This window comes from Musa acuminata, chromosome BXJ1-3 (genome assembly GCF_036884655.1).
Source record: "Musa acuminata AAA Group cultivar baxijiao chromosome BXJ1-3, Cavendish_Baxijiao_AAA, whole genome shotgun sequence".
NCBI lineage: Eukaryota > Viridiplantae > Streptophyta > Magnoliopsida > Zingiberales > Musaceae > Musa > Musa acuminata.
Genome location: NC_088329.1, coordinates 12,929,205 through 12,955,490, shown reverse-complemented (window position 1 = coordinate 12,955,490; position 26,286 = coordinate 12,929,205). Strand labels below are relative to the sequence as shown.

At 39.5% G+C, this 26,286-nt stretch overlaps 3 protein-coding genes across 6 annotated transcripts; 2 read left to right on the top strand and 1 right to left on the bottom strand.

Annotated features, from left to right (window-relative positions):
* Nucleotides 1-505: 505 nt before the first annotated feature.
* LOC103978304 (protein LAZ1) lies at nt 506-7,433 on the top strand. Of its 4 annotated transcripts, none has more exons than XM_009394056.3 (9): nt 506-660; nt 984-1,234; nt 1,331-1,387; nt 1,690-1,798; nt 2,880-3,064; nt 3,142-3,230; nt 4,243-4,504; nt 4,950-5,201; nt 6,712-7,433. In XM_009394056.3, exons 2-9 carry the CDS (start codon nt 1,085-1,087, stop codon nt 7,057-7,059), a joined length of 1,452 nt encoding a protein of 483 aa, XP_009392331.1. In that variant the 5' UTR covers nt 506-660; nt 984-1,084; the 3' UTR covers nt 7,060-7,433. The 4 variants fall into 4 exon arrangements, with proteins under 4 accessions (XP_009392331.1, XP_064982627.1, XP_009392332.1 ...); XM_009394057.3 differs by lacking the exon at nt 506-660 and adding an exon at nt 668-870; XM_065126555.1 differs by lacking the exon at nt 6,712-7,433 and having other exon boundaries at nt 4,945-5,156.
* Nucleotides 7,434-8,657: 1,224 nt separating this feature from the next.
* LOC135623493 (butanoate--CoA ligase AAE1-like) lies at nt 8,658-16,114 on the top strand. The gene is made up of 2 exons (XM_065126522.1): nt 8,658-9,029; nt 14,405-16,114. Exons 1-2 carry the CDS (start codon nt 8,832-8,834, stop codon nt 15,860-15,862), a joined length of 1,656 nt encoding a protein of 551 aa, XP_064982594.1. The 5' UTR covers nt 8,658-8,831; the 3' UTR covers nt 15,863-16,114.
* A 7,607-nt stretch (nt 16,115-23,721) lies between these two features.
* On the bottom strand, nt 23,722-25,993 carry LOC135623486 (probable serine/threonine-protein kinase PIX13). The gene is made up of 6 exons (XM_065126514.1): nt 25,869-25,993; nt 25,098-25,453; nt 24,886-25,018; nt 24,661-24,803; nt 24,453-24,576; nt 23,722-24,345 (listed from the first exon to the last, which is right to left on the bottom strand). The coding sequence occupies exons 1-6, from the start codon at nt 25,933-25,935 to the stop codon at nt 23,897-23,899; spliced, it is 1,272 nt and encodes a 423-aa protein (XP_064982586.1). The 5' UTR covers nt 25,936-25,993; the 3' UTR covers nt 23,722-23,896.
* Between the last annotated feature and the right edge of the window lie 293 nt (nt 25,994-26,286).

Genomic DNA, 26,286 nt, shown 5'->3' with positions numbered 1-26,286 from the left:
AAATATGATATGAATAATGACAATTAAAGAAGCACGATAAGATATCATTTATAATATTTTTTAATAATATTTATAGTATTTTTAGTATATCAATAAAATATTATTAATATTATTAAAAAATATTATAAACGAAAAATATTATAACAGTTAAAAATTGGTAAAAAAAATCGAGTGAAAAATTTTGACAAAAAAAAACGTTTGAAAAAAAACAAAAGGAATATTTTTGAAAAATATCTAAAATATAGGTTTTTTTAGAAAAATCATCCAACTTTATTCCTTTCGAAAAAAAAATTAATATTCGAATTATATTTTCATTCTTTTACACGAGAAAACAGATTAAAAAAAAGGAATTATTTCGCCACGAAATAGTACAATACAGCGTTCGATCAACCGTTCACCGAGTTATCCTAAGGTCGCTCCTCCACCGTCCATCGCGATCAGGAAGACGCACAATCACCCCTTGCTACGTTTCACACCGCTATCGCATCTTGATTCAGATCTCTGCCGTCCGTTCGTTTCCAATCGCACCGGCCAAGTGGCATCTCATCGCCTCCCTCTGTCGTCCAGAGGAAGAAGGACTTCGAACCGGGATGCCTCGATCGGTGCAGAGGCGGACGGCACGCGCGCTAATTCCCCTACTCTCCACCCCTTGCCTTCTAGGTTTTGATCTTTCTCCTCTTCGTCTGTTCCAATTCCAGCTCCGCGAAGCGATTCTGCGGTTATTTTGATTCTTGATCCAATGTGAAATCTTTTGGTTGGTTTCGGTTCTCGTTCTCATGATTTGGGTTTAGATTGCGGTTTGAATAGATTGAGGAGTTGTGGGCTCTTAACATGCGTTGTTACCTTCTCGGGTTTACCCTTTGTTGCAAGGTGATCGATCTTGTGATTTGGCACAATTGATGAGTCGTTTTGTCGCCAAATTTGGTCATTCTTTTGACCTATGAGGCTGAATATTGATGAACACTTGTTGAATTTGCTTGCAGTCCACTGATCGAGTATAAAGATGTGTTTGACGATCTATTTTTGGTTAGAATTATCCTCAGAAGCTGTGAGTTCTCAGGGAAGTTGAGAGTCGTTCTACCCCATGAAGATAACGGAGAAGCTATTCCAGAGTCTCTTATCTTACTCCCCGCCCATATGGGCCACGGCTGTTGGTGGTGTTTCGGTAGTTGTCACACTCTTCCTTTCCATGTTCCTTCTATTCCAACACCTTTCTGCATACAAGAACCCCGAGGTTGCTCGACTTCTTCTCTTCCTTCTTTTGTTCAATATGTGCTTGGAGTACTTATTATCTTGTAATCTTATTGTTGTTTGGCCTACATTCTTGCAGGAGCAGAAGTTTCTAATTGGCGTGATATTAATGGTTCCTTGCTACGCCATTGAATCGGTAAGATCATTAGTCACTGGAGCATAATTAAAAAGTGGTGATCTTAATGGACCATTGGTATGCCATTGAGTTGGTGAGTTTTGTCATCACTTGAGGGTTTTGGCTTAAAGTCTTAAAGAAGATATGGGGGTTTGAATTAAAGATACAAGTACAATATGCATTTTTTGACTGCTAACCAACACCAACAACAATTTTAAAGGATGAAATTTTCTTTTCAGTGATATATGACACTTTCTTATAATGGTGGTGCTGCAATTATATGTTCGAAAGACTGCTGAATCTTCTTTTTGTTCTTATTGTAGTATGTATCACTGGTGAATCCATCGGTCAGTGTTGATTGTGAGATTCTGCGTGATTGTTATGAGGCCTTTGCCATGTATTGCTTTGGAAGATATCTTGTTGCCTGCCTGGGTATGCCTCCTTTTTAGAGAAGATCCTGTTAGATGATCTGTCTCTAGTTCTTATTTGTCGATGAAGATTATTTGTGTCATTTCTCCTTCAAACTTGATCTCTTTCTTGATATATATATGTTTTATCCATTTTTTTATTTTCACAATGAGTCGTTTGTGCTCAATTGGCTAGTGGGTCTCATTTTCCTGTGTTTCCTGATGGTTTGATATTTCTCATTTAGAGAAAGTCTATGATATGTTTTTCTTGGTGTTGATAATTTGCAACCTTGCATGCCACTTAGTTCTCATCCTTAGAATAGAACAGAAATGATTGCTTTATTAAGAAAAGTTTCATGATCGTGCATCTATCTTAGAGAGGATATAGTTGATCATCAAACATTCTTTTTCACCTAATACTTCGCTATATCAAGCTTTAATCATGAAGATGAACCAAGGTCATCTTGATACCATAATTGATATACAGTCTATTGTTGCATTGAGCATATGGATTGTCACACATCTTCATGGCTATTCCTTAACTGACCAGGCTATGCAAGTTTTGAGTCTTTCTTAAACTTGGATGAGCATAAAACTCAGTGTCCAGTTTTTACTTTTTTAACCAGGAGTTACTACTATTGCACCAGGGTACTATTGGCTGCGGGAAAATTTCATTAAACTGGCAGAAGCTTTGTCAGAACTTTAGGTGGAGCGACATGCTGGGATCATCATAGAGTAAAAAAAAGAGACTTTTTAGTTTTATATCGCTAGATACAATTTTCTAGAAGATTAACAATTGGTCACATGATTATTTAGATCACCAAGATTTCGTTTCCATTTGGTGTTATGCAGTAAGATGGTCATATTAATGTGTTTAACACTTTAAATATTTAAAAATACATGCTTATTTGTGGAGGATGACCATTTAGTAGCTTTTGTATTACATATGTTAGATGGTGGCAACATAGTCATCAACATAGTCAGGAACTTCCTAAGCCTTCCAGCTTGATGGTAGATATTTAATTGATCAATGATATGAGTGTGTAATGTGTTTTCCCTGATAGGATTTAGCTGTAATTTCTGATTGCAGTCCTGCTCTTCTTTAGGTGGGGAAGAGAGAACAATCGATTTTTTGAAGAGGCAGGGTGCCACAATTTCTAATACACCCTTATTAGAGAATGCTTCTGAGAAGGGAGTCATAAAGCATCCTTTTCTGATGAACTATATTTTGAAGCCATGGAGACTAGGCGAGTGGTTTTACCAGATTATCAAAATTGGAATTGTCCAATATGTAAGTTTTTTTACCTGAAAATTGTTATACCTATCTGTGAAGGGTGTGATTCATATGGTGTTATCTTTTTTGTACAGATGATAATAAAGACTGTAACTGCCATTTTAGCTGTATTTTTTGAAGCTTTTGGAGTATATTGTGATGGGGAGTTTAAATGGACTTGCGGGTAAGTGAAGGCTAAGTTGATATGATGTGGTTCATTGAAACAAGTGCTGTTTTAACTGTATATATTTGAGAAAACTTAAGTAGCATTTATTTTTAACTCATTGTCATCCCCAGTTTGTCTATCATAAATTACAAAGTTCTTATGCTCCAAAGTTGTCAATTAATAAGGTTGACTGAAGTTAAACATCGAATGACTAGAATAAATCATCCTGTCTGTGCTTGATTTTCCTCTTAGTGTGCTTTTGCTGTGTTTCTTATCTATAAGTTGCTTTAAATCTTTTTTGAAATTCAATGTGGTGCCTTCTATTGTAGATAGCAGAATGTGAAGCACAAGGTAAGCAATACCAAATAATATCGCCCGGTACGGACGGTATGTACCGGTCCAACGGTATACCGGTACGCAGACCGCCCATTATCGGACGGAACGAATAATAAAAATAAAATAATATTTATTTATATATTTATATATTTATTTATATATATATATATATTTTTAGAAAAAGGCTCGGCGACGTCGCCTTTTTCGGCGACGTCACCGAGGCAACGCGACGTCGTCGAGGCGCTTATATATATATATATATATATATATATATATATATATATATATATATATATATATATAATTTAAATAAACGAGGCGACGTCACGTCGCCTCGACGACGTCGCCCCGCGTGGGGAAGGAAAAGGCGACGCCGCTGAGGCGATTCGACGTCGGCTTTTAAATAAATAAAATATATATATATATATATATATATATATATATATATATATATATATATATATATACCGCTCGGTATACCGTTCCGTATCATACCGAGCAAACGTCGAAACGCCAGTACGGTACGGTATTTCGAACCTTGGTGAAGCATTCGGATGATAATCATGGTATGCATTTTCGCCATATGGAAAAGACTGTTTCCTGTCATAATATTCATCATCTGTGTGTTACATGTTAAGTGTCTGATTTTGATTGATGTAATGTGACAAATTATGAGATTTTACTGATTCTGTAGGTACCCGTACATGGCTGTTGTTCTCAATTTCAGTCAGTCATGGGCATTATACTGTTTAGTACAATTTTATGCTGCAACATCAGATGAATTAGCTCATATAAAACCACTGGCTAAATTCGTGATGTTCAAATCAATCGTCTTTTTGACATGGTGGCAAGATGTGGCAATTGCACTACTTTATAGTTGGGGTTTGTTTAAGAGCCCTATTGCCCAAGGTTTACAGTTCAAATCAAGTGTTCAGGACTTCATTATTTGTATAGAGGTACTTTTTGTTGTTTCATTGATCTAACATATTGTTTTTTCTTTTTTTTAATTTCCACAGATTAGGTCCGTGCCTTGAATTGGATTGAGCCTATGTAATAATTTGCATTGTCAATGACATTGGCTCGTGTTTTGTTTTGTATATGTTAAAGAAAATGTTATAGTCTGTTTATTTTGTTTCGACTTTATAAGAAATGGAAAGCCGTTGATTGTTGATAAAACATGCAGTAATAATTTATCATGTGTATTTTTTGGTGTTGTTTTATTAATTTTTCTTATTCTTTATAGGAATCAGATACCTACATAATTGCACTCATACATGTTTTCTTGTAGCAAGTTCCATGGAATTTCTATATGATCAGTTTGTAAAATGTTCTTATTTTCAGTTTATATTTTTGGAAACTAAGGCAAAAACTCTAATAGACCCATTTGTTCTTCCAGCACAGATGTGTGTTGCTTCCGTTGTCCATCTCTATGTGTTCCCTGCCAAGCCATACAAGTTAATGGATGTCTGCTTTGCTGGAGGTGTCTCAGTTCTTGGAAACTATGCATCTTTGGACTGCCCTTTAGACCCTGATGAGGTCAGAGACTGTGAAAGACCTACAAAGCTTAGACTTCCCCAGCCTGATATTGGTACCAAGAGCACGACAGCCATTAGAGAAAGTGTTCGTGATGTTGTTCTTGGAGGAGGAGAATATGTATGTTAGTCTTTCTCTCATATTACATGCCACCATGCTCTTATTGTCAAGGTTCACAATTCCAATCTGGACTCATTTTAGGGCTCTTCTATCTAAGCACTCTCATTATATCAGACACATATCTGGATGTAGGATTTTTTTTTTTTTTTTTTTTTTTGCAGTTTGCATTTCCATATGAGGATTGGTAGATGTTGGTGTGACAGCGAGTGTTCTTCATTATATCAAATTTAGATGTGGGCTTTTGTTATGTACCCAAAAAGTGTTCTTTTCCATTACATAGCAAAGCTGAAACATATTACTGATCTTTTTATGCATATCCTGTGTTCTGAGTACTAAAATTAAATTACATGTTGACTATTTTGTTCCATTTTGTGCCAATTTCTCTCTTTCTTTTTTCATGCTTGACTAAATAGTGTTGTCCTTCAAACTAAGGATTGGTTAGGAATTTTGTTAGTCTTCCTGCATTTCAGTATCTTTGTTCCTTGTTCGGTCAAACTGCCGCTCTAGGGTAGTAGACTTGCATGTTTGCCTAAGCAACATCAAGTTTCACACACCTTGCACAGAAGTCTGCTATTCTTGTAAGGTCCTACAATAACAAAAATGGGGTCCACTCGAAGAAGGGTCATAACTGATGGTGCAAGGTGCCTGGATGTAGATTTAACCTACAGGTTCATTTACATCTAGCATATTTTTTTCTCTCCAATTGGTTTTAGCATTATGTGCTTCTGGAACCATGGAATTTCTAATTCCGTTCACTTTTTCTTGTATGACTTGTATAAATTAATTTTTGATGCTAACTTCACTATCTGCATAGCAAGTAAAAAACTTCATTGTAAATCTGGGATGGTCAATGGCCCTAGTACATGGAATTTGATTGGCAGTGGCTTGCAAGTTGAGATCACTGCTCCTAACTGTTATAGTTTAAATGACAGCCAAGAAATTGAGATAATCATTTAAAACTTCTCTGGGAAGTGCAGCATTGTTGGTATTCATAATTTCTGTGCCATCACACAAACCATACTCTAGGTCACATGGTTTCTTTAGTCAAAGGTTGTAGTCTTATCTTTGGTTCTACCATGGTTACTTGCTGTCAATCTCTTTATAAATCAGAATAGAAGAGGAGGCTAAGTGACTGTTTTTTCAGCCTGTGGGGGAAAACCTGATTAGTTGTAATCCAATCATGTTTCAGATGAATTTGAAGAATCCTTATGACGGATTAAAATTTTTTAGCATAGGTTGTTTGTTTTTTCTATTAGAGATGAAAACAATCATAATTGTGGTAGTTTTGGTGCTACTTATTATTGGTTGAGGTGAAGATGCCTTTGAAGTTGATAGACATTGAAGTGTATGGCACATCAACCTGAAGGTCGGATTTAAATCTTGCAGAAAAGTGGTATACATCTTGTTTTGGGAAGCAAACACAGGAGGAGAAACTTATCTGCTTATAATGGTACTTTCTACTTTTTCTGTAGTTGATCGTTTTACAGAACCTTGTTTTTGTCTTCTGCAGATTGTAAATGATTTGAAGTTTACAGTCACCCATGCAGTGGAGCCCATGGAGAAGGGTTTCACACGGTTCAATGAGAAGCTTCACAAGATATCTGAGAACATAAGAAAGCATGATAAGAAGTTGAGAACCAAGGATGATAGTTGCATAGGGTCATCTCCTCCTTCCAGGCGGGTTGTTCGTGGAATCGATGACCCATTACTGTATGGAAGTAATAGCGACAGTGGGTCTAAAAGAGGAAGAAGACATCGCAGAAAATCAGGATATACAAGTGCGGAAGGTGGAGACAGTAGTGATCTTGGTCATGGTCGGTATGAGATCCATGGACGTAGGTGGATCACTAAGGACTGAGGATATTTTACCGGAGAGTCGCTAGATTTCACCATGGACATCATTATGTGTTTGCAGAGAGAACCAAAATTGCAAGCCTATGCACTATAAGATTGGCATTTTTGTTGGCATTGCATGGAATAAGTCAGGCAGTTACCATTGCAGCGAAAAAAAAAAAACCCACCTGTACTCTTGTATATCTGCTAATTGTGATGGAGCAGGAAATTTCGGCAAGCGTCAACCATCTCCTTTGGCCGAGTTTTATGGATTGGGACCTTCATGTATTGTCAATAGCCTAAGCAATTATGTTTTGGATCTTGTGAAGCACAATGTAAAGGCATCTAGATGTCATTTCATTTCCAATAAAAGAAAACGGTTTCAACCGACAGCCAGAATTACAAGTTGCAAGCTGCTCATGTTACTCCCCAGATAATTTGCTTGAATACTCATGCGTCTACAGAAAGGTTTGTTTGGTTAAGACTGTTTGTCTCCTGTTTTTTCTTTGAATTTTGATCTAATTAAGATAGAAGTTTTGGAGAAATGGAGTTGTTCATCTGGCGCACTGTTATAGGTTGAGCTTTGGCACACTTGTGGTCTTCCAACCGCATGAGCTTTGATTTAGTTGAATTAAATCTAGCAGAGTTATATACGGCACACTTAGCTGGAAAAATTGTTAGGATCTTTGGTACCAAACAAATCAGTATCTGAAGTTGTAACTCAACTTTGTGATCAAGCAGACTCATCGTAGCTCTGAAGGTAGGCATTTGCTTGCATTTTGTACCAGTCAGACCAGTCCGTGACTTTGAGACAATGGGTGGAAATTCCAGTGCTCGGGACGAAGTGTTTTTAAGACTTGTGGATGGCTTTAACAATCTAAAGAAATGGATAGTACTTCAATGCAACAATGCAGCTTGCCCAGATGAACACTAGTGTTCACTCTCAGACACGTAGCGAGCGTTCAAGTAGTTCCCGTGCAGGTAAAAAGGTCCCTTGTAGGTGACATCGCAAGCCACTTGTGTTTGTCTACTTCAAAACGAACATTTCTTTTTTTATGTTGTAATTGGATCTTTTTAATTCTTTAAATATAATCAACAATTAATTTTGCGAGCTTAGAACTTAGATCTAAATGGCATAAAAATATAAATAAATTTATTTTTATCAAACTATTCATCATAGTCAAGTTCAAATAAGCAGATGAAAGATGATCTATTCATGTATGTTTTATTTATTTATCATCGGCTAATACGATCATGTTCGCATCCCATTGATTCGATTATGTGATATTATTTCATAGTAATCCCATCTTTTTCAAGATTAATTATATATATATATTTTTTTATAATTAATTATTTTAATATTTCGATCCTTAAATTTTTAAAAATTATATTGAGACATTTATACATGTGAAAAGTGAAATATTGAGACTCATTAAAAAGATAATTTTATAAAATAAAAAATAAAAAAAATTATTAGACTAACAAGTATAAAACTTTAATATAAATTTTAAAAATATAAAAATCATGCCACTCACAGTAACTAATTACAGGTCACTTCCATCACCACAGTCTTAATGCCAATGGCTTCATGATGTCTGCGTAAGCAATGACCTGTAACGAGAAGCGGAACAGTACATCTGTTCTGGTCGGCGAGTACATCTGTTCTGGTGGGCGAGCCAGGCGACAATGTTCGCCTTCTGCGCCGCGCCCATCGAGCTTTCCCCCCCTGCGCCCCCCCTCTCCTTAAATAGACACCGCGCGCCCGGGAGGCGCTAACCAAAGCTGCGAGTGCACGAGATGGAGGCATCGGTCCGATGCCCGGCAAACTACGTTCCCCTGTCGCCCATCAGCTTCCTGGAGCGCGCCGCCCTCGTGTATGGCGACCGGACTTCCGTCGTCCATGGCTCCGTTGCCTACACGTGGAGGGAGACGCGCGGCCGCTGCTTCCGCCTCGCCTCCGCTCTCGCCCGGTTGGGGGTTTCCCGTGGCGACGTCGTAATTATCTCTTCCTCTTCCTAATTACACTTGTTGTAGATTATTAGTTCGATATTGATGCTTGCTCTCACATTATCTGCTTATGATTTTATTGTCGCTGGATTGTTCCCCTTTTTTTCTATTTTGTTCTGATTAGTATGAAACAGCTGCTTAGAAATTTTAGTGGGCCAGAATAGTATGCTCGATGGTTGTATCTCTGTTTAGTATTATTTATGAGATGAGATGGAGCTCTTCACAGTAGATAAATCAATTCCGGATCACATTGACCTTTCCAACAGTCACTGTTTGGTGATATAAAATTCGAGTGGTATGAGGACATACGGGGGATGACAATGACTTGTCCAACTAGATAGTATTGCAGTATTTGATATGGAATGCAGCACCAGACAATTGACTGGAATATTTACTAAATTTGTAATTCTAGGTTTGCCCTTCCTAGCTCTTTCACTATTAAGAACCTAGACGGATGCATATATGGAGCATCCATCGATCTAACTGCATGGACCTCATGCACCTTTTAATGGGAAAGCAATCTTGGTTATCCTTTATAGGCATGTCACATGTCCTAACTTATGAGATAAAAAGATTGAAGTGAATAGAACTCATCCTCTTGTTGATAGAAAAGCAGTCTTGGTTGTTAGAGACACATTGTAAATCATGACCTAAGCGTTACATTATTTCAATTTGTTCTTTTATTTCATGTTTGGTTTCTTTTTGTTGTTGGTGAGTTTGTTGCACACGAGTAGTTCAACTAATTTTTATTTTTTGTTTGTAAACCATTGGTTCTTCAATTAAGGATCCTCCTATGATGTTATTCTATTTCAGTCAGGAAAATATCATATGATATATTTGCTATCTTTATTAATTTTCTTTGAATATGGCTTGATGGATGTTACTTCTGCCAATCGGCATGTGTCAGCATTGTTCGAAACGCAAATGCTAGACAGATGTCTGGTATAAGTGATGGTCGTCCATACAGGAGGTGGCTAGAATAACTGTTGGCCTATCGCAACCGGCATGGCAAGGTATCATGCCTCGCTGTAAGAGTATGGGCATGCTATCTATCATGGCATAAAACAACTTGGCCTTAACATAATATAAAATGCTCTATAAAAAAAAATAACAAGGGGCGGAATTTTTCCTAGAAACTTGGGAGTATGTCCAATACTAGAAGTAAGTAATCTCCTTGCATATCAACTTCTTGGAAATGAATTAAACAATTTGACATGAGTTTAAATTATGAACTTGTTCAACTAATTCTTGTGTGTGAAGCTTGTTGAAGTTGATAGGAAGAAGGGATGAAGTTATCAAATAGAGGAAGAGTAAGATAAGCTCTTATCTTCTATATTTCTCTCGAGAAACTCTTTACAATTTTAGAAACTCTATATGTTTAATGACCCAACATATGAGATTTATATAGTCCCCAAAGATATATTACATTAATTGTATTCAAAATGAATCATTCTCTTTTAAGAAACCTTTTCAAGAACCAATAACCAATTTGACTTGTCCTTCCATAGACATTTAATCTATTTTTTCTTCTTGATGTAATGAATCTCCCTAATGATACAATGAACATTTCTTTTGATGAAATTAATCTCTTTATGACACTTGAACATGTTTAATTCCAACATTCTCCTCCCTTAAACTTGTTCCATCTAACATGCCAAGTTTCTTTCGAAGTTGTTGAAATATTTCAAATTTAAGAGGTTTTGTAGGTATATCGGCCACTTGTTCACTTGTCTTGACATGATGTAGCTCCACTTCTTTATTTTTGATATGATATCTCATGAAATAAAATCTTATGTCGATATGCTTCGATCTTTCATGGTAGATTGGATTCTTGGCTAAGGCAATAACTGATTTGTTATCAACATAAATCTTGATTGAATTCTCCCGTGGCATATGAAATTCTTGGAGTAATCTTCTTAGCCAGATTGCATGACAAACACTAGAAGAAGTTGCTTGAGAGAGAAGTAATCTTACTGTCTCCAATCGAGCAATTGGTACAAATACTTCTTCGTAGTCAATCCTATATTATTGTTTGTATCCCTTTGCAACCAATCAGGCCTTGTATTTCTCCACCTCCCCTTTTGCATTTCTATTTTGTTTTGAAGATCCACTTAACACCGATAGCTTGGTGGTCTTCTAGAAGTACAGTAAGCTCCTATGTATCATTTTTGTTAATGGCTGAATCTCTTCATTCATAGCTTGTCATCATTTTTCTTCTCTATAAGCTTCTTCAAAGGTTAATGGATCATATCGTGCAAAAAGATAAAATAAAAAAAGTTCTTCATTGTTAGTATCAATCATTCGAGTCACATCATATAGCTCATAAATCGATCTTGTCCTTCTTATAATCGGACTTCTTGAATCATGTGACCTAGCTGATCTAGGTGATGATTCCGGCAAAGCCACTTCGGTGCTTGCTTATATTATTTCATCATCTTCTGAAGCTATAGCTTTCTTATGCTGCTCATCACTTTTCCAGTTCCAAATCTGATGTTCGTCAAACAGAACATCTCTTGACATCATAACTTTATTTGTGATAAAATTATAGAGTTTGTAACCATTGAAATTCTTAGGATAACCTAGCAAAATGCATTTTTAACTTTTATCCTCCAATTTTGTTCTCTTTTCTTCTAGTATCTTGGCAAATACAACACTTCCAAAAATTCTCAAATGATTAACTCTTAGTTTTTGTAAGCTCCATGCTTCTTCTGGTGTAATATTACCAATTCGCTTTGTCGGAAACCTGTTAAGCATATAAAGCACAAGCAACAACATCTCCTCAAAATTCTTTAGGAATTTTTCTTTCCTTTAACATGGACCATATTAAGGATAGTCTTATTTTTTCTTTTTGAGACACTATTTTGTTGAGGTGTGTATGACATGGTGAATTGATGTAGAATTCCATTATTTCTATAAAAACTTTTAAATTCATTTGATATATATTTACCACCCTATCTATTCTTAAACATTTAATCTTACAACAACTTTGTTTTTTAACCAAATTCGTAAATTATTTGAATTTGCTTAAATTTTTTTTCTTTTCTTTTAACATGTAAACCCAAGTTTTGTCACTATGATCATCAATGAAGGAAAGAAAATACATGCTTCCTCCAAGCGATAATGGATTGATAGGGCCACAAACATCTGAGTGCACCAGATCAAGTTGATGCCATGCTTTTTTTGTTCTTCTGACTTTGAAAGAGTTTCTTTCTTGCTTACCCATGACACATACTTCACATAATTTTGATAGGCGATCAAATCTTGGCATTCCTATCACCATATTATATTTCTCTAGAAGTTTCGAAGTCTCAAAATTTAAGTGAGCATATCTAAGATGTCATAGAGTAGAAATATCCACAATATTTGTTTTAAAATAATTTGACTGATAAAAAATACATAAATGTAGAGGAAATATTCTATTCTTTGCCATTTTGACATGTGATATCAATGTTTTATTCTTGTTACAAATTGAGAGAGTCATATCTTTCATCTCAATATTATAATCTTTTTCAAGTAATTGTCATAAGCTTAGAATATTATTTTTCATATTTGGAACATAATAAACATCTGAAATGCATAATTCTTTGCCATTATTAAGTTCAAGGAGAATTTTATATTTGCCTCTTATTGGTCTTTGAGACAAATCACCAAATATAATGTTCCCGGAATAACTTGTATCCATTTTTGAAAATAACTCTTTGATGCCACACATGTGATTTGAGGCTCTTGTATCTAGATACCATGTCATAGATTGATCATCTTTCAAATTATCATAACTCATTAGCAAAACTTGATTTTCATTTTTTTTTTCCTCAACAAAATTAGCCTTCTCACTTTGGTTGTTAGGATTATAATAATATTCATAGGAGTAATGTTCATACCTTTTACAAATATAGCATTGTATTTCAGACCTTTTAGAGTTTCTACCATGTCCACAGTCTCGACCATAACCTCTGCCTTTTTGGCTAGAATTTTTTCCACCATCTTCATTGTTTGGAGATTCTTGATTGGTCTAATTTCTACCTCCTCTTCCTCTTTTTCCACATCCTCTTCCTTTTTGAGAATTTGATTCATCTTTATTTTCAAAAGTAAGCTTTGTTTGTAGTGCTTGCTCCATAGTTTTGTCTTCTCCTCTTTTTGTAATCCTTTGTTTATGAACTTGAAGGGAATTCATAAGTTTTTCTAAAGACATTTTTTTTCAAATCTTTAGATTCTTCAATCGTAACAGCAATAAAATCAAATTTTAGATCTAGAGATCTCAGTATTTTTTTTATTTCTCTTTGATCACTTGTTTGTTCATCATTTCGTCTCATTTGATGAAAAATAGAAATGATTTTTGAGAAGTAATCAGAAATAGTTTCATAAGTACCTTGTTGTAATTTTTCAAACTCGCTCGTAAAACTTGTAGACTTACCTTATCAACACTACCAAATGCTTTTTGAAGCATTTCCCAAGCCTCCTTTGAAGTATTTGCTAGAGCGATGATCTCGAACATTGTATCATCAAGCCCTTGGTAGATCGTGTATAAACCCTTTTTCTCCTTTTTCCTTCTATCTTTGAGTTGCTTTCTTGCAAAAGCATTCATTGCTCATTCTTCTACCGGACTTAGTTCAACATATCCATCTTTTACAAACTCTCATACATCTTGGGAGTCTAGAAGAACCTTCATTTGGATGCACCATATATCATAATTTTCTTTTGTCAATCTGGGGATCTGAATTTGGATGGTATTTGGGAAAGAGACCATAGCTTAACCTATGCTCTGATACCAAATATTGAAGTTGATAAGAAGAATGGAGAGGAAAAGTAGGACAAACTTTTATCTTCTATATTTCTCTCAAGAAACTCTTTACAATTTCAGAAACTCTATCTGTTTCATGACCTAACATATGGGGCTTATATAGTCCCCAAGTATATATTATATTAATTATATTCAAAATGAATCATTCTCTTTAAATAAACCTTTTCAAGAACCAATAATCAATTTGACTTATCTTTTCATAGATATTTAATCTTTTTTTTTTTCTTGATGTAATGAATCTCCCTCTTGATGAACATTTCTTTTGATGAAATTAATCTCTTTATGATACTTGAATATGTTTAATTCCATCAAAGCTATCGTCTCTCTTGCCTCTATATTATCTGACCCTAAAACATCTCTTGTTCATTATTATGGCTTGTTTTCTTTTTTGTTGCTGTGGTATACCTTTCGTAATTATTCCACTTTCGAATGTCCTGTAGTCTTTCACTGCTTTGCAAAAGGAGGCAAGTTTAATTGGCAATTGGATGTCGTAGTTTTGTTGCTGACACATCATGTTCAGTGACTTCAGTCACTGTTATAACCATCTGGACTTTTTAATCAGGTGGCTGTGCTTGCTCCAAATATTCCGGCAATGTACGAATTACAGTTCGGTGTCCCGATGGCTGGGGCAATTCTCTGCACACTTAACACACGTCATGACTCGGCCATGGTATCTGTCCTCCTCAAGCATTGTGAGCCTAAGGTCATGTTTGTTGACCACCAGTTACTTGAAGTCGTCCAAGGAGCATTCAAACTTTTATCTGCTGAAAAAGTAAAGCTGCCTCTTCTGGTCATGATCTCAGAATCAACCGGATGTAGTTCTGCTGCTTCAGGTAATATGGAATATGAGTCTCTTCTGACGACGGCATCTCCACAATTTGAGATCAAATGGCCTGCTGATGAATGTGACCCAATCTCTCTGAACTATACCTCTGGTACTACATCCAGGCCCAAAGGTGTTATCTACAGTCACCGAGGGGCCTACTTGAATGCTGTTGCAACCATCCTTCTGAATGACATGACTGCAATGCCGGTGTATCTATGGACTGTGCCCATGTTCCACTGCAATGGTTGGTGCCTTACATGGGGCATGGCAGCACAAGGTGGCACTAACATTTGCGTGAGAAATATCTCTGCAAAGGCTATATTTGATAACATTGCCCAGCACAGGGTAACCCACATGGGTGGTGCACCAACAGTTCTTAACATGATCGTGAATGCCTCAATCGCTGATCAGAAACCACTGCCTGGAAGGATCAATGTAATGACCGGTGCTGCACCACCACCGCCCAATGTTCTCTTCAAGATGGAGGAGCTCGGTTTCCATGTCACCCACTCATATGGCCTCACTGAAACCTATGGCCCCGGTACAGTTTGCACATGGAAGCCAGAGTGGAATTCGCTCCCTGCAGAGGAGCGTGCAAGACTAAAATCCAGGCAAGGTCTCCAGCATCTTGGACTAGAGGAAGTAGATGTCAAAGACCCAGTTACGATGAAGAGTGTTCCAGCTGATGCTAAAACCATTGGAGAAGTAATGTTCAGAGGCAACACTATCATGTGTGGTTACTACAAAGATATGAGTGCAACTAAGGAAGCAATGGCTGGGGGATGGTTTCGGTCTGGGGACCTTGGTGTAAGACATGCTGATGGTTATATACAACTGAAAGATCGCTCAAAGGATATCATAATTTCTGGTGGGGAGAATATAAGCACGATCGAGGTGGAGTCTGTGCTATTTAGTCATCCTGCAGTCCTCGAGGCAGCTGTTGTTGGACGTCCAGATGAGCACTGGGGAGAGACACCTTGTGCTTTTGTGAAGTTAAAGGAAGGTTCTAGTGCTAATGCTGAAGATATAATCAAATTCTGCCGCGCCAGGCTGCCACATTACATGGCACCTCGCACTGTTGTTTTTGAAGATCTTCCAAAGACCTCAACAGGAAAGGTTCAGAAATTTGTCCTGCGGGAGAAGGTGAAGGCCATGGAAAAAAGCCTTTTCAAGATTAGTGGAAGCAAGCTGTGAGTTAATCTTCATCACTGATTTCTAGGGCTATTTAGGAAATAAGCTTTCCTTTAATGTATAAGGCTTCTACTTATTATTTCTCATTTGATGTGAGAATAATAGCAAATATTTTCTTGGCAAGTTAACCCCAAGAAACTTGCAGTACTTGAATAGGTCTTGTCTCCAAAGAATTACTGTGTCTGGATCATCCCATCTGTCCTCTAATTTGAGCAAGCTATTGGTGAAAAAACTAGAAAGAGGATTTTGTTTGAAGTTATTGGCAAACATCCTTGATAACGAAGGCGATTCTAATACAATGTAGGATTAGATATTGTTAGTGGATTAGTTGTACCAGCTGGTATTTTATTTCTCAGATTGATATGTCATTAGTGGATAAGAGTTTATTTAATATTTATTTATTATTAAAAGTCAAAGTCTGTATTTTGGGTGAAACTCTATAAGTAGGGATGTATCTATTTCTTTTAACCTATCAATGAAATATTATTCAATCTTTTGAAAAACTCTAGGAGGCTGATTCCCTTGAAGTGATCAAGAAAGTTGACCCTCTCGAAGTGATCATCTCTTTCTTCATAAAATTCTAAGGTCTTATCATTTGGTAGCAATCCTCGACGTTCTCGCTGCAGTATTGTCGTAGTTATCAGAATCTCAGAAAAAAAAAAAAAATCGGCAACCACATCCTTCTCGAGTGAGAAAGAAGCCCAGCTATAGTCTCTGTCGCGGCCACCGCAGTCGCTGGTTGCCACCACCATCGTCGCTGCCTCCCGGCCAGCGGCCATCGCATCCCATCTCTGTCGCAACCCTCGGCGTTCCTTCCTAGCAGAGCAATCGTCTCCCTCGGCGACCCATCACTGGTTCCCATCCCTCAAACCGAGCAATCGCCACCAACGTTCCCTCCAGCCAAGCCATCGTCACTAGTCGTCGTTGCTTCCCGGCCAACGACCATCGCCGCCGTTGCTTCAGAGCGAGCAAACAAAAAAGAAGTCCTCCTCCCACCGTTGTCGCTGCTTCTCCCCTTTCTCCCTACCGCAGCCTCAGCCCTCGGTCGCTCGCGATCGCTCGGCGTTCATTGCTAACCAGCCGTGCGATCCCTGTGGCTTCCCAGTCGAGCCCTTCCTCGCTCGGCACACCGCTGCACAGAGGCTACGGTTTTTGCAAGGACCATTGACTCTCCCACAACCTTTTTCTTTCCCGCCATTGACCACCGCCGCTGCTGTCGGCCAGAGTACCACCCCTCGTCGCCCTTGGCCAGGATCACCAGTGCCTAGCCTAATTGCATGGTCGCTAGTGTCCCATCCCGCCGTAGCTATGCGACTGCCTCCCAACAATCGCAGTGAGCCCTTGACGGCGTTGCTCCCAACCGCATCACCATCGCCGCCTCCCAGCCCTCAACCGCAGCGATCCCTCCATGCAACGACCACAGCGAGCATCGCTGCCTCCCAGCCCTCGACAGTAGCGATCCTCCACGTAGTGACCGTGGCGATATTGCTCCCAACTGCACCACCATCATCGCCTCCTAGCCTCTCGGCACCTAGGGATTCATTGGCATCCTCACAGCAACCCTTTACTCCCACAACGCTACCATTGATTGGTGTCACAACAGTCATAGTAGCAGCACCAGATAGGGCACTGATGCCCTTGACTCGATACCAAAAACAGGAGTTGGGGATTACAGATTTGTAGTCTTATGCAATAGCTATCGATAACTCAGTAAAAACCCAATTAGAAGCCTTAAAAACTAGGATTGAGAATTGACTGCAGGAAACCCTTAATGATTTCAAAAGGAGTCTATTGGAGAGATTCAGTAAGTTTCAACAAGATAAAGCTTAAGTCTTACATTGAACCAATCTAGAGACAGTTAGGATCCTTTTTATTTTATGAGCTTTTGAATAATGTTTATTGAGTCTGTTTAGTTCAGTTAGAGTCGGATAGAGGTTTATTTAATATTTATTTATTATTAAGAGTCCAAGTCCTAGTGGACTCTAGGTGGAACTCTATAAATAGTGATGTAACCATTTCTTTTCGGCAGACAATGAAATATTATTAAGTCTTTTGACAAACCCCAGGAGGTCAATCCCCTCGAAGTGATCAATGAGGTCGATTCTCTCGAAGTGATCATCTCCCTTTCTCCCCTTCCTTCCATGATAAAATCCTAGGGTATTATCATTTGATATCAGAGCAGTGATCCTCGGCATTCTCATTGCAGTTATCATCGACTAAAAGAGAGAGAGAGAGAGGGAGAGAGAGAGAGAGAAAAGGTTGGTTCGTACCCTTGTTTTAGCCCGCACCCCTACTCCCCTTCTCCACCACCGTCGCTCGTTTCTTCATTGCCGTCGTTGCTCCCTTGCCAACAACCTCCCCCTCTCCATCATCGCCACTGCTTCTCGGAGAAACAGAGCAGGCGCCGACAGCCACGCACCCCTGTTTCCCCGCTCCACCATCGTAACTTCTCGGCCAATGACAACCGCCGCCGCATCCCTGCCATGACCCTCACTGCCTCCTTCTCCACCGCCATCGCTACTTCCCGGTCGCTTGACCACCGCTATCGCTGATCCTCGGCCAGCGACCTTCCCTCCTCGTTGCCCCATCTCGCTCGAGCGAGAAAGAGCCGCCATCGCTATTCCCGGCCAGTAGACCACCCCCTGGCAGCGCCTAGCCTTAGCGACCCTTTGCTGCTCCTCGCCCTCAGCGATCTTGCTCCCAATCGCACCGCCACTACTGCCTCTCAACCTTGACAGCAACTTTCCCTTCTCGCAACGGCATAAATAGAGCATTGTTCCCAACCGCGCCACAACTGCTTCCTCTTCTTTCGACTAGCGAGCAACGACCGGTTGCCACCGCAGTAGGAAAGGAAGAAAAGGTGAAGTAGGGCAATCCCAGCCGCAGCCCACTGAGTCCACCATCCTTTGCATCTTCGGCCACTCAACCATCCCCGCCTTGTTCTGTCACAGCCGCCGCAGCCACCGGTCACCGCAGTATTGATGCCCTTGACCCGACACCAAAAATAGGAATCGGGGATTATATATTTGTAGTCTTATGTAATAGCTACCGATAACTCAGTGAAAGCACAAATAAAAGCATTGGAAATCAGAATTGAGAATCGATTGTAAGAAATACTTAATGATTTCAAAAAGAGCCTACTGGAAATTTTAACAAGATGGGGACTCAAGTTCTACGTTGAACAGATCTGAAGATACAAGAAAAGGGCTCCAAGATCATGACACAACTACCCATGCATTAAGATAGAATTTTTTAGATGGGAAGATAGGAATCCAACCAGTTGGATCTCTAGATCAGAAATTTTTTTTTCGCTTTCACAGGACCCCAAAAGAATCCAAGGTAGAAATAGCCTTAATTCAACTAGATGAAGATGCAATCCAGTGGTATGATTGGTATAAAACTTGCCACGGAGTTCCTTCGTGAAAGCAATTCAAGAGAGGGCTTCTTATTCGTTTTGGCCCATTTGAATATGAGAATATTGATGGATAGCTCGCCAAAATTCGTCAGACTTCTATAGTGTTGGAATATCAGAGCATGTTTGAAAGATTATCAAATCAAGCCAGAGATTGATCTGAACGACAACTAGTGGGCACATTTATTGAAGGACTTAATTCAGATATTCGGTGTGAAGTCAAAGCTCGTCAACCCCGCACTATGATCGCTGTGATATCATTTGCACATTTACATGAGGAAAAAATTAGCAGGGAAAATCGTCGAAATAGAAGTGACAACAAACAAATGATCAGCAAGCCACCCGCCCCATCTATTCCCAGTTGGAACCGTAACACTCGAAGACTAACCCGAGAAGAACTCAAGAAAAGATTAGCAAAGGGTTTGTGCTGGCACTGTGATGAAAAGTGGAGTCGGGAGCACCAATGTAAACAAGGGCAACTTCTTATGATTGAACCAATTGAGGCGAAACCGGAAGCTAACAATGTAGACTCCGATCATGAAGGTATGTATTCTGATGACGATGTTAGACCTATCATACATACAGTGTATGCATTAGGCGGCTACTCTAACCTGCAAACTATGAAAGTTGGAGGAACTTTGAAACATCAACATATTATAGTTTTGATTGATACCGGTAGCACTAATAATTTTATGGACAGTAAGGTTGCCAACCGATTAGCCTACCACATTAAAGATTGTAACAAATTTGAAGTAAAGGTCGTCGATAGATGGATTTTAACATGTGATAGCAAGTGCTCAAAGATTAAACTAATTTTGTAGGGCCAAGAGTTGCTTATGGACTTCTTTTTACTATCCTTGGAAGACTTCGAAGTGGTGCTCGGAATTGAATAACTTTCAACCTTGGGTGATGTTTCATGGAATTTTTCTAAACTAATCATGAAATTTTTTATTAATGGAAAGTAAGTAATCCTAAAGGGAAGATATGGAAATAAGGTCACAACTGTCACTAGTCATCAGATGGAGAGAGTTTTTCAGAAGACTACAACACCAAAAGGCTAACCTATTGCTTACACTATCAAGAAGTGGAGACTATACTTACTCGATCAACGGGTTGTGATACACCGTAGATACCCTGTGATTGAAATACTGAAAGAGAAACTCCTCGAGTTTGATGCTGCTCAACCTTGAAGACAAGACTGATTTGAATATGGAGGAATTGTTAGGATCCTTTTTATTTTTTAAGCCTTTGAATAATGTTTATTGAGTCTATTTAATTCAGTTAGAATCGGATAGAGGTTTATTTAATATTTATTTATTATTAAGAGTCCAAGTCCTGGTGGACTCTAGGTGGAACTCTATAAATAGTGATGTAACAATTTCTTTTCAGCATATAATAAAATATTATTAAGTCTTTTGACAAACCCTAGGAGGTCGATCCTCTCGAAGTGATCATCCCCTTTTCTCTCATTCCTTCCATGATAAAACCCTAGGGTCTTATCAGAGACATATGAAAAAGGAACCAAGAGTAGGACATAAGCTACCCACGCATGAAGGTGGAATTTCCAAGATGGGAAGATGAAGTTCCGACCAGTTAGATGGTCGGATGTAATCTAATAGTCTCAATCCGGCTAGATGGAGATGCAATCTAATGGTATGATTGATATAAAACTTGCTATGGGGTTCTCTCGTGGAAACAATTCAGGAGAGGACTTATTATTCGTTTTAGATCATTCGAATATGAGAATATTGATGGGCAGATCGTCAAAATTCGTGAGATTTCCATAGTGTTAGAATATCAGAGCAGATTTGAATGATTATCAAATCAAGCCAGATATTAGTCTGAACGACAACCGGTGAATACATTTATCGAAGGACTTAATCCAAATATCCGGTGTGAAGTTAAAGCTCGTCAAACCCATATTATGACAGTCGCAATGTCATTTGCACGTTTACATGAGGAAAAAATTAGCAAGAAAAATTATCAAAATAGAATGACAATAAATAGAAGATCAGTAAGCCATCCGCCCTATCTATTCCCAATCGAAACCATAACACTCGAAGACTAACCCGAGAAGAACTCAAGGAAAGATCAACGAAGGGTTTGTGCTAGCACTATGATGAAAAGTGGAGTAGGGAACACCGATGTAAATAAGGGTAACTTCTGATGATTGAACCAATTATGGAGGAATCAGAAGCTAATAATGTGGACTCCGATCATGAAGGTATATATTTTGATGAAGATGTTGGACCTATCATTCATATAGTGCATGCATTAGCCAACTACTCTAACCCACAAACTATGAAAGTTGGAGAAACTATAGAACATCAGTATATTATAATTTTGATTTATACTGATAGCACTAATAATTTTATGGATAGTAAGGTTGCTGATCAATCGGCCTATCACATTGAAGGTTGTGACAAATTCAAAGTAAAGTTCACTGATCGATGTATTTTAACTTGTGATAGCAAATGTTCGAAGATAAAATTGATTATACAAGGCCAAGAGTTGCTTGTGGACTTCTTTTTGCTACCCTTGGAAGACTTTAAAGTTGTACTTAGAATTAAATGACTATCATAGGTGATGTTTCTTGGAATTTTTCTAAACTAATCATGAAGTTTTTTATTAATAGAAAGCAGGTGATCCTAAAGGGAAGATGTGGAAGTAAGGTCACAACTATCACTAGCTATCGGATGGAGAGGGTCCTTTAGAAGACTACAATGACTACTACACTGAAAGGCTAACCTATTGCTTATACTATCAAGAAGTAGAGACAGTACTTGATCAACGGGTTGTGATGCGTCATAGATACCCTGTGACTGAAGTACTGAAAGAGAAGCTCCCCGAGTTTAATGCTGCTCAGCCTTGAGGGCAAGATTAATTTGAAGGGGAAGGAATTTTTAGGATCCCTTTATTTTTTTTAGCTTTTGAATAATATTTTGTTGAGTTTGTTTAGTTCGATAAGAGTTGGATATGAGTTTATTTAATATTTATTTATTATTAAAAATTCAAGTGCTAGTAGATTATAGGTGGAACTCTATATATAAGGATTTATCTATTTCTTTTAACCTATCAATGACATATTATTTAATCTTTTGATAAACCCTAAAAGGTCCATCCCGTGATCATCCTCTTTTTTTCTCATTTCTTCTATCATAAAACCCTAGTCTTATCATATTCATGTCGACTTATTTCATCCAAGTCTTATGGCCAGTTTTTTATGAAGTAATGTTACATATTCCACTATTATGCATGACTGACTGTCTGTTCATCTCCCTGCTAAGATTCTGCTTATGGATCAGATCATTGAAATATGAACCGCATGTTTTATAGTTGTATGCATTAAATGGGGGGATGAGTTAAATATTAAATAATATCTTGAGCATTGCACTTTTGTCTTGATGCAATTGAGAAAAAGCTCTGAATGTGACTGATTATTATTTTAGTTCATATATATAATAAAATAGTACTTCTTTCATCTATATAATGCATATCAAACACACATGCACCAGCACACACATTTGTTTATGTCAAGACAGTTTGTGTGCAGTATCCATTCTGCCTAAAAGTGCTCAAGAGACATCTCCTTTTGTCTTTGTGGCTTCTCACCATTATATCATGCCTCCCAAGAATCATCGCTATCAATTATCTGAACAGGAAATAGCAATATGGAAACAGTTCTTTGCAAATGCAGAATGTGCTGAAATATCGATAGATAATCTTTAGTGGAAGTGAACCTTTTCTTCCACTAGCACTTGTGGGGTTTTCTAAATGCCATATTCTCTGTGCAGGATGATTGTGACTGCTGGAAAGGCCAAGGCTTCTTTATGCAATGCAACGCATGCACAATAGGTGATTTCATACTAGTTTCATTATTACCAGTTTATTGTAAATTAAGTATCAATGGAATGTGTTATTTTTCACCAGCTTCATGTATAGATGTTTGTATGATCATATGCCTATAAATTGTTTCAATCTTATGAATTGATTTGTCAACCATTTCCATTTAAAGTTGAAGATTCTGCTATCTAATATAGAATTTTGTTTGATAATAATTATCAACCCCATCATTAGAACATCACTTTCTATAAAATCCAGTGATTCAAAATTTCTTTTTTTCTATATAAAAAAAAAGGTGTTTAGTGTGATGATCCGAATAAATGAAATAATTGATCCATAGTGTGGAGTCCATGATATGCATTTGTATCTCTCATCATGTTGGTTATTATTAGGTCGGTTCTAATATTATTTATCATGATTTAATTTTTATAAAATAACTAAAAAAATTTTTATCTATTAATTAGTTATAATTCAATTCAATTCAATTCTTCCTTCACTTCACTTTGAATGTCAGATTAAACTAAGGGTATTTATTACAAGTAGAACATAAGAAAAATGGCTTCGTGGCTTCTATAGGGTGAGTTTTGCATGTCTGAAATCTACCATATGTAGAGTGCCTCCACTCTCAATCTAATGGCTCCATAATCCCATTTATTTGTTCCTATGATACATCAGAGATGACAAACGCCTTCCATTTGATCATCGACTCCCTGAACACAATCTATGGTTACAACTCACAATAACAAGACTAACCTTTACAAGCAGCAGAAGCTATCCACTCATCATCGACATCTCGCGCTGTGGGGCTGCCGAGCAGCGGCGCCGCCGGGGTGCAGCGGCGGAGCGGCCCGGCCATGGGCGCGGCAGGGAGCCTCGGCCGCAACCGACCGCTGGGGGGTGTTTCTGGGCTCTCTCGACCCCCCCTTTATTGCCTCGACGTGCTCCAGCGTCTCCACCACTTCCTTCATGGACGGGCGGCTCTTCGGGTCGCCCGCGAGGCATCGCAGGGTGAGCTGCGCCGCTTGCAGAGCCCCCTTGGAGGAGTACTGCCCCTCCAGCCGCGGGTCCATCAGTCGCGCCAGCTTCCTCCGGTCGGCCAGCATCGGCCTTGCCCAGTCCACCAAGTTGTGCTGCCCGCTCGGCCGGTTGGGGTCCAGTGTTCTCTGGCCGGAGAGCGTCTCCAGCAGCACGACTCCGAATCCATACACGTCGCTCTTCACATACAGATGACCTGATCCATGGAAGAAGCCAGTTCATGAGCTTGGTAGAATGCGATCACTGTTCATGATAAGCCTCACAATCCACACCATGAATGAGTGGGCGGGGTGAGACGCGTACCAGTGGCGACGTACTCCGGTGCCGCATAGCCGTAGGTTCCCATGACGCGCGTGGTGACATGTGAGTCACTGCCGGTCGGGCCATGCTTCGCGAGGCCGAAATCGGAGAGCTTGGCGTTGTAGTTCTGCGCAAGGGATGAGGAAAGCAGACTTCGATCAAGGCTTGTCGAGAGAGGGAGGCAAGAGGCCCACTAATGGCGGAGACTTACCGCGTCGAGGAGGATGTTGGAGGCCTTGAAGTCGCGGTAGATGACCTGCTTCTCCGAAGAGTGCAGGAACGCGAGGCCTCGAGCTGCTCCAATGGCGATCTTTAGCCTTATGCTCCAAGAGAGTGGCTCAAACGCTGCTCCTCCTGTGCACAAGAACCATATGCTGATCAACATGGATTCATGACAGCTACAGAATGACTCATGGACATGGAGGGTCGAACTCACTTCGGAAGAGGTGGTTCTCCAAGCTTCCCTTGGGCATGTATTCGTACACGAGGAGGAGCTCCTTCTCCCAGCAGTACCCCATCAGCTTGACGAGGTTTGGGTGTGACAGCCTCCCCAGGAAATTTACTTCAGACTGCAACCACCAGCCACATGGTGAGAGAGGGAAGCATTGGAAGCTTGTTTCAGTGAGCGAGGGAGGGGAGAGAGGGCACCTGCCATTCCTCCAGCCCTTGCATGCTCTCGGGGTTCAGCTTCTTCACGGCGACCACCATCCCCACGCCGCTCTTGGCAGGGTTCAGGGTCTTCTCCTCCACGCACCCCTTGTACACCTTCCCGAATCCGCCTTCTCCGAGAACCATCTCCGGCTTGAAGTTCCTGGTGGCGGTCCTCAGCTCGGCGAAGGAAAAGATCCGGAGGTTGGGCGCCTCCAGGATCCGGCCATCGGGAAACACCTCATCAATGCTCGCGCTGCTGCTGCCGGTGGACTGCCCGAAGGTGCTGCTGCTGCTGGGGCTCGACAGCTTCCCGGTGGTTGTGGTGCTACTGCCCGTCTTGGGTGTCGACCGCCCTGCGATGCCACAAGAGGAATATCTCCTTCAGCTACTGCCATGTGAACCACGAAATCAAATGAATCTTGACGAAATCAGAAGAGGCTCATGTGGTCCAAGTCAAAATCCAAAATTGGACCGCAAATTCCAAGCCCCAGTTTGGATTGACGGATACGGAATCATTCTGTTCGTTCTGTAAATGGAAGAGGCCAAGGGGGGAGGGGCAGAGGGGAAGAACAGAACCTAGAAAGAGCAGCGAAAACAAAGCGAATCGAAAGACATCCTCAAATCGCATGTAAAGATGGAAACTCGAGCAATTTCAGCAAAAAGATGAGCGAAGTATAGCGAAACTTGATCCCAACAAAGACCAAAAAAACAGATTCAATCTCGATTCCTTCCGCAGAACCTTTGCCGATTGATTCTGTCTGGCAATACCTGGACTGGATGGTGTGGTATCTGCAGGACTTGCAGATCTTGAGGAAGGCCAAACGCAGTTCCCCATTCCCCTTCCTTGGCCTTTCCGTAGCCTCTCTCTCTCTCTCTCTCTCTCTCTCTCTCTCTCTCCCGAGAGTAGGACAGGAGACGGGAGACACTAATAAGTAGTTAGCCGTCCGCAGCATCGAGTCTACGTTTCCGCTTTGACCAGTCATCGCAAAAGTCAGCCAACTGTCAGACACCAACTGGCGTGCAAAACAGCTGCTTTCCAAGTTGTTATTCCTTTCCTCTTTTTCTTCCCCTTCTCCACGTCTCATCAGAGTTGATGGCGCATGCGATTGACTCCAGGCGTTCGCTTTCATATGATAAGCAGGCTTAAGAGGCTGCTGTCGTCTCAATCTCATGTCGTCCACCGTAA

Excerpts from the sequence above, each read along its gene's own strand:
- LOC135623493 (XM_065126522.1), top strand. The coding sequence starts at position 8,832 with ATGGAGGCATCGGTCCGATGCCCGGCAAACTACGTTCCCCTGTCGCCC. Across the intron at positions 9,030-14,404 it reads GGGTTTCCCGTGGCGACGTC|GTGGCTGTGCTTGCTCCAAA; the intron begins GTAATTATCTCT and ends CTTTTTAATCAG.
- LOC135623486 (XM_065126514.1), bottom strand. The coding sequence starts at position 25,935 with ATGGGGAACTGCGTTTGGCCTTCCTCAAGATCTGCAAGTCCTGCAGAT. Across the intron at positions 25,019-25,097 it reads AAGGGCTGGAGGAATGGCAG|TCTGAAGTAAATTTCCTGGG; the intron begins GTGCCCTCTCTC and ends TGGTGGTTGCAG. Across the intron at positions 24,346-24,452 it reads ACCGGAGTACGTCGCCACTG|GTCATCTGTATGTGAAGAGC; the intron begins GTACGCGTCTCA and ends TCCATGGATCAG.
- LOC103978304 (XM_009394056.3), top strand. The coding sequence starts at position 1,085 with ATGAAGATAACGGAGAAGCTATTCCAGAGTCTCTTATCTTACTCCCCG. Across the intron at positions 4,505-4,949 it reads ACTTCATTATTTGTATAGAG|ATGTGTGTTGCTTCCGTTGT; the intron begins GTACTTTTTGTT and ends CTTCCAGCACAG. Across the intron at positions 5,202-6,711 it reads TTCTTGGAGGAGGAGAATAT|ATTGTAAATGATTTGAAGTT; the intron begins GTATGTTAGTCT and ends TGTCTTCTGCAG.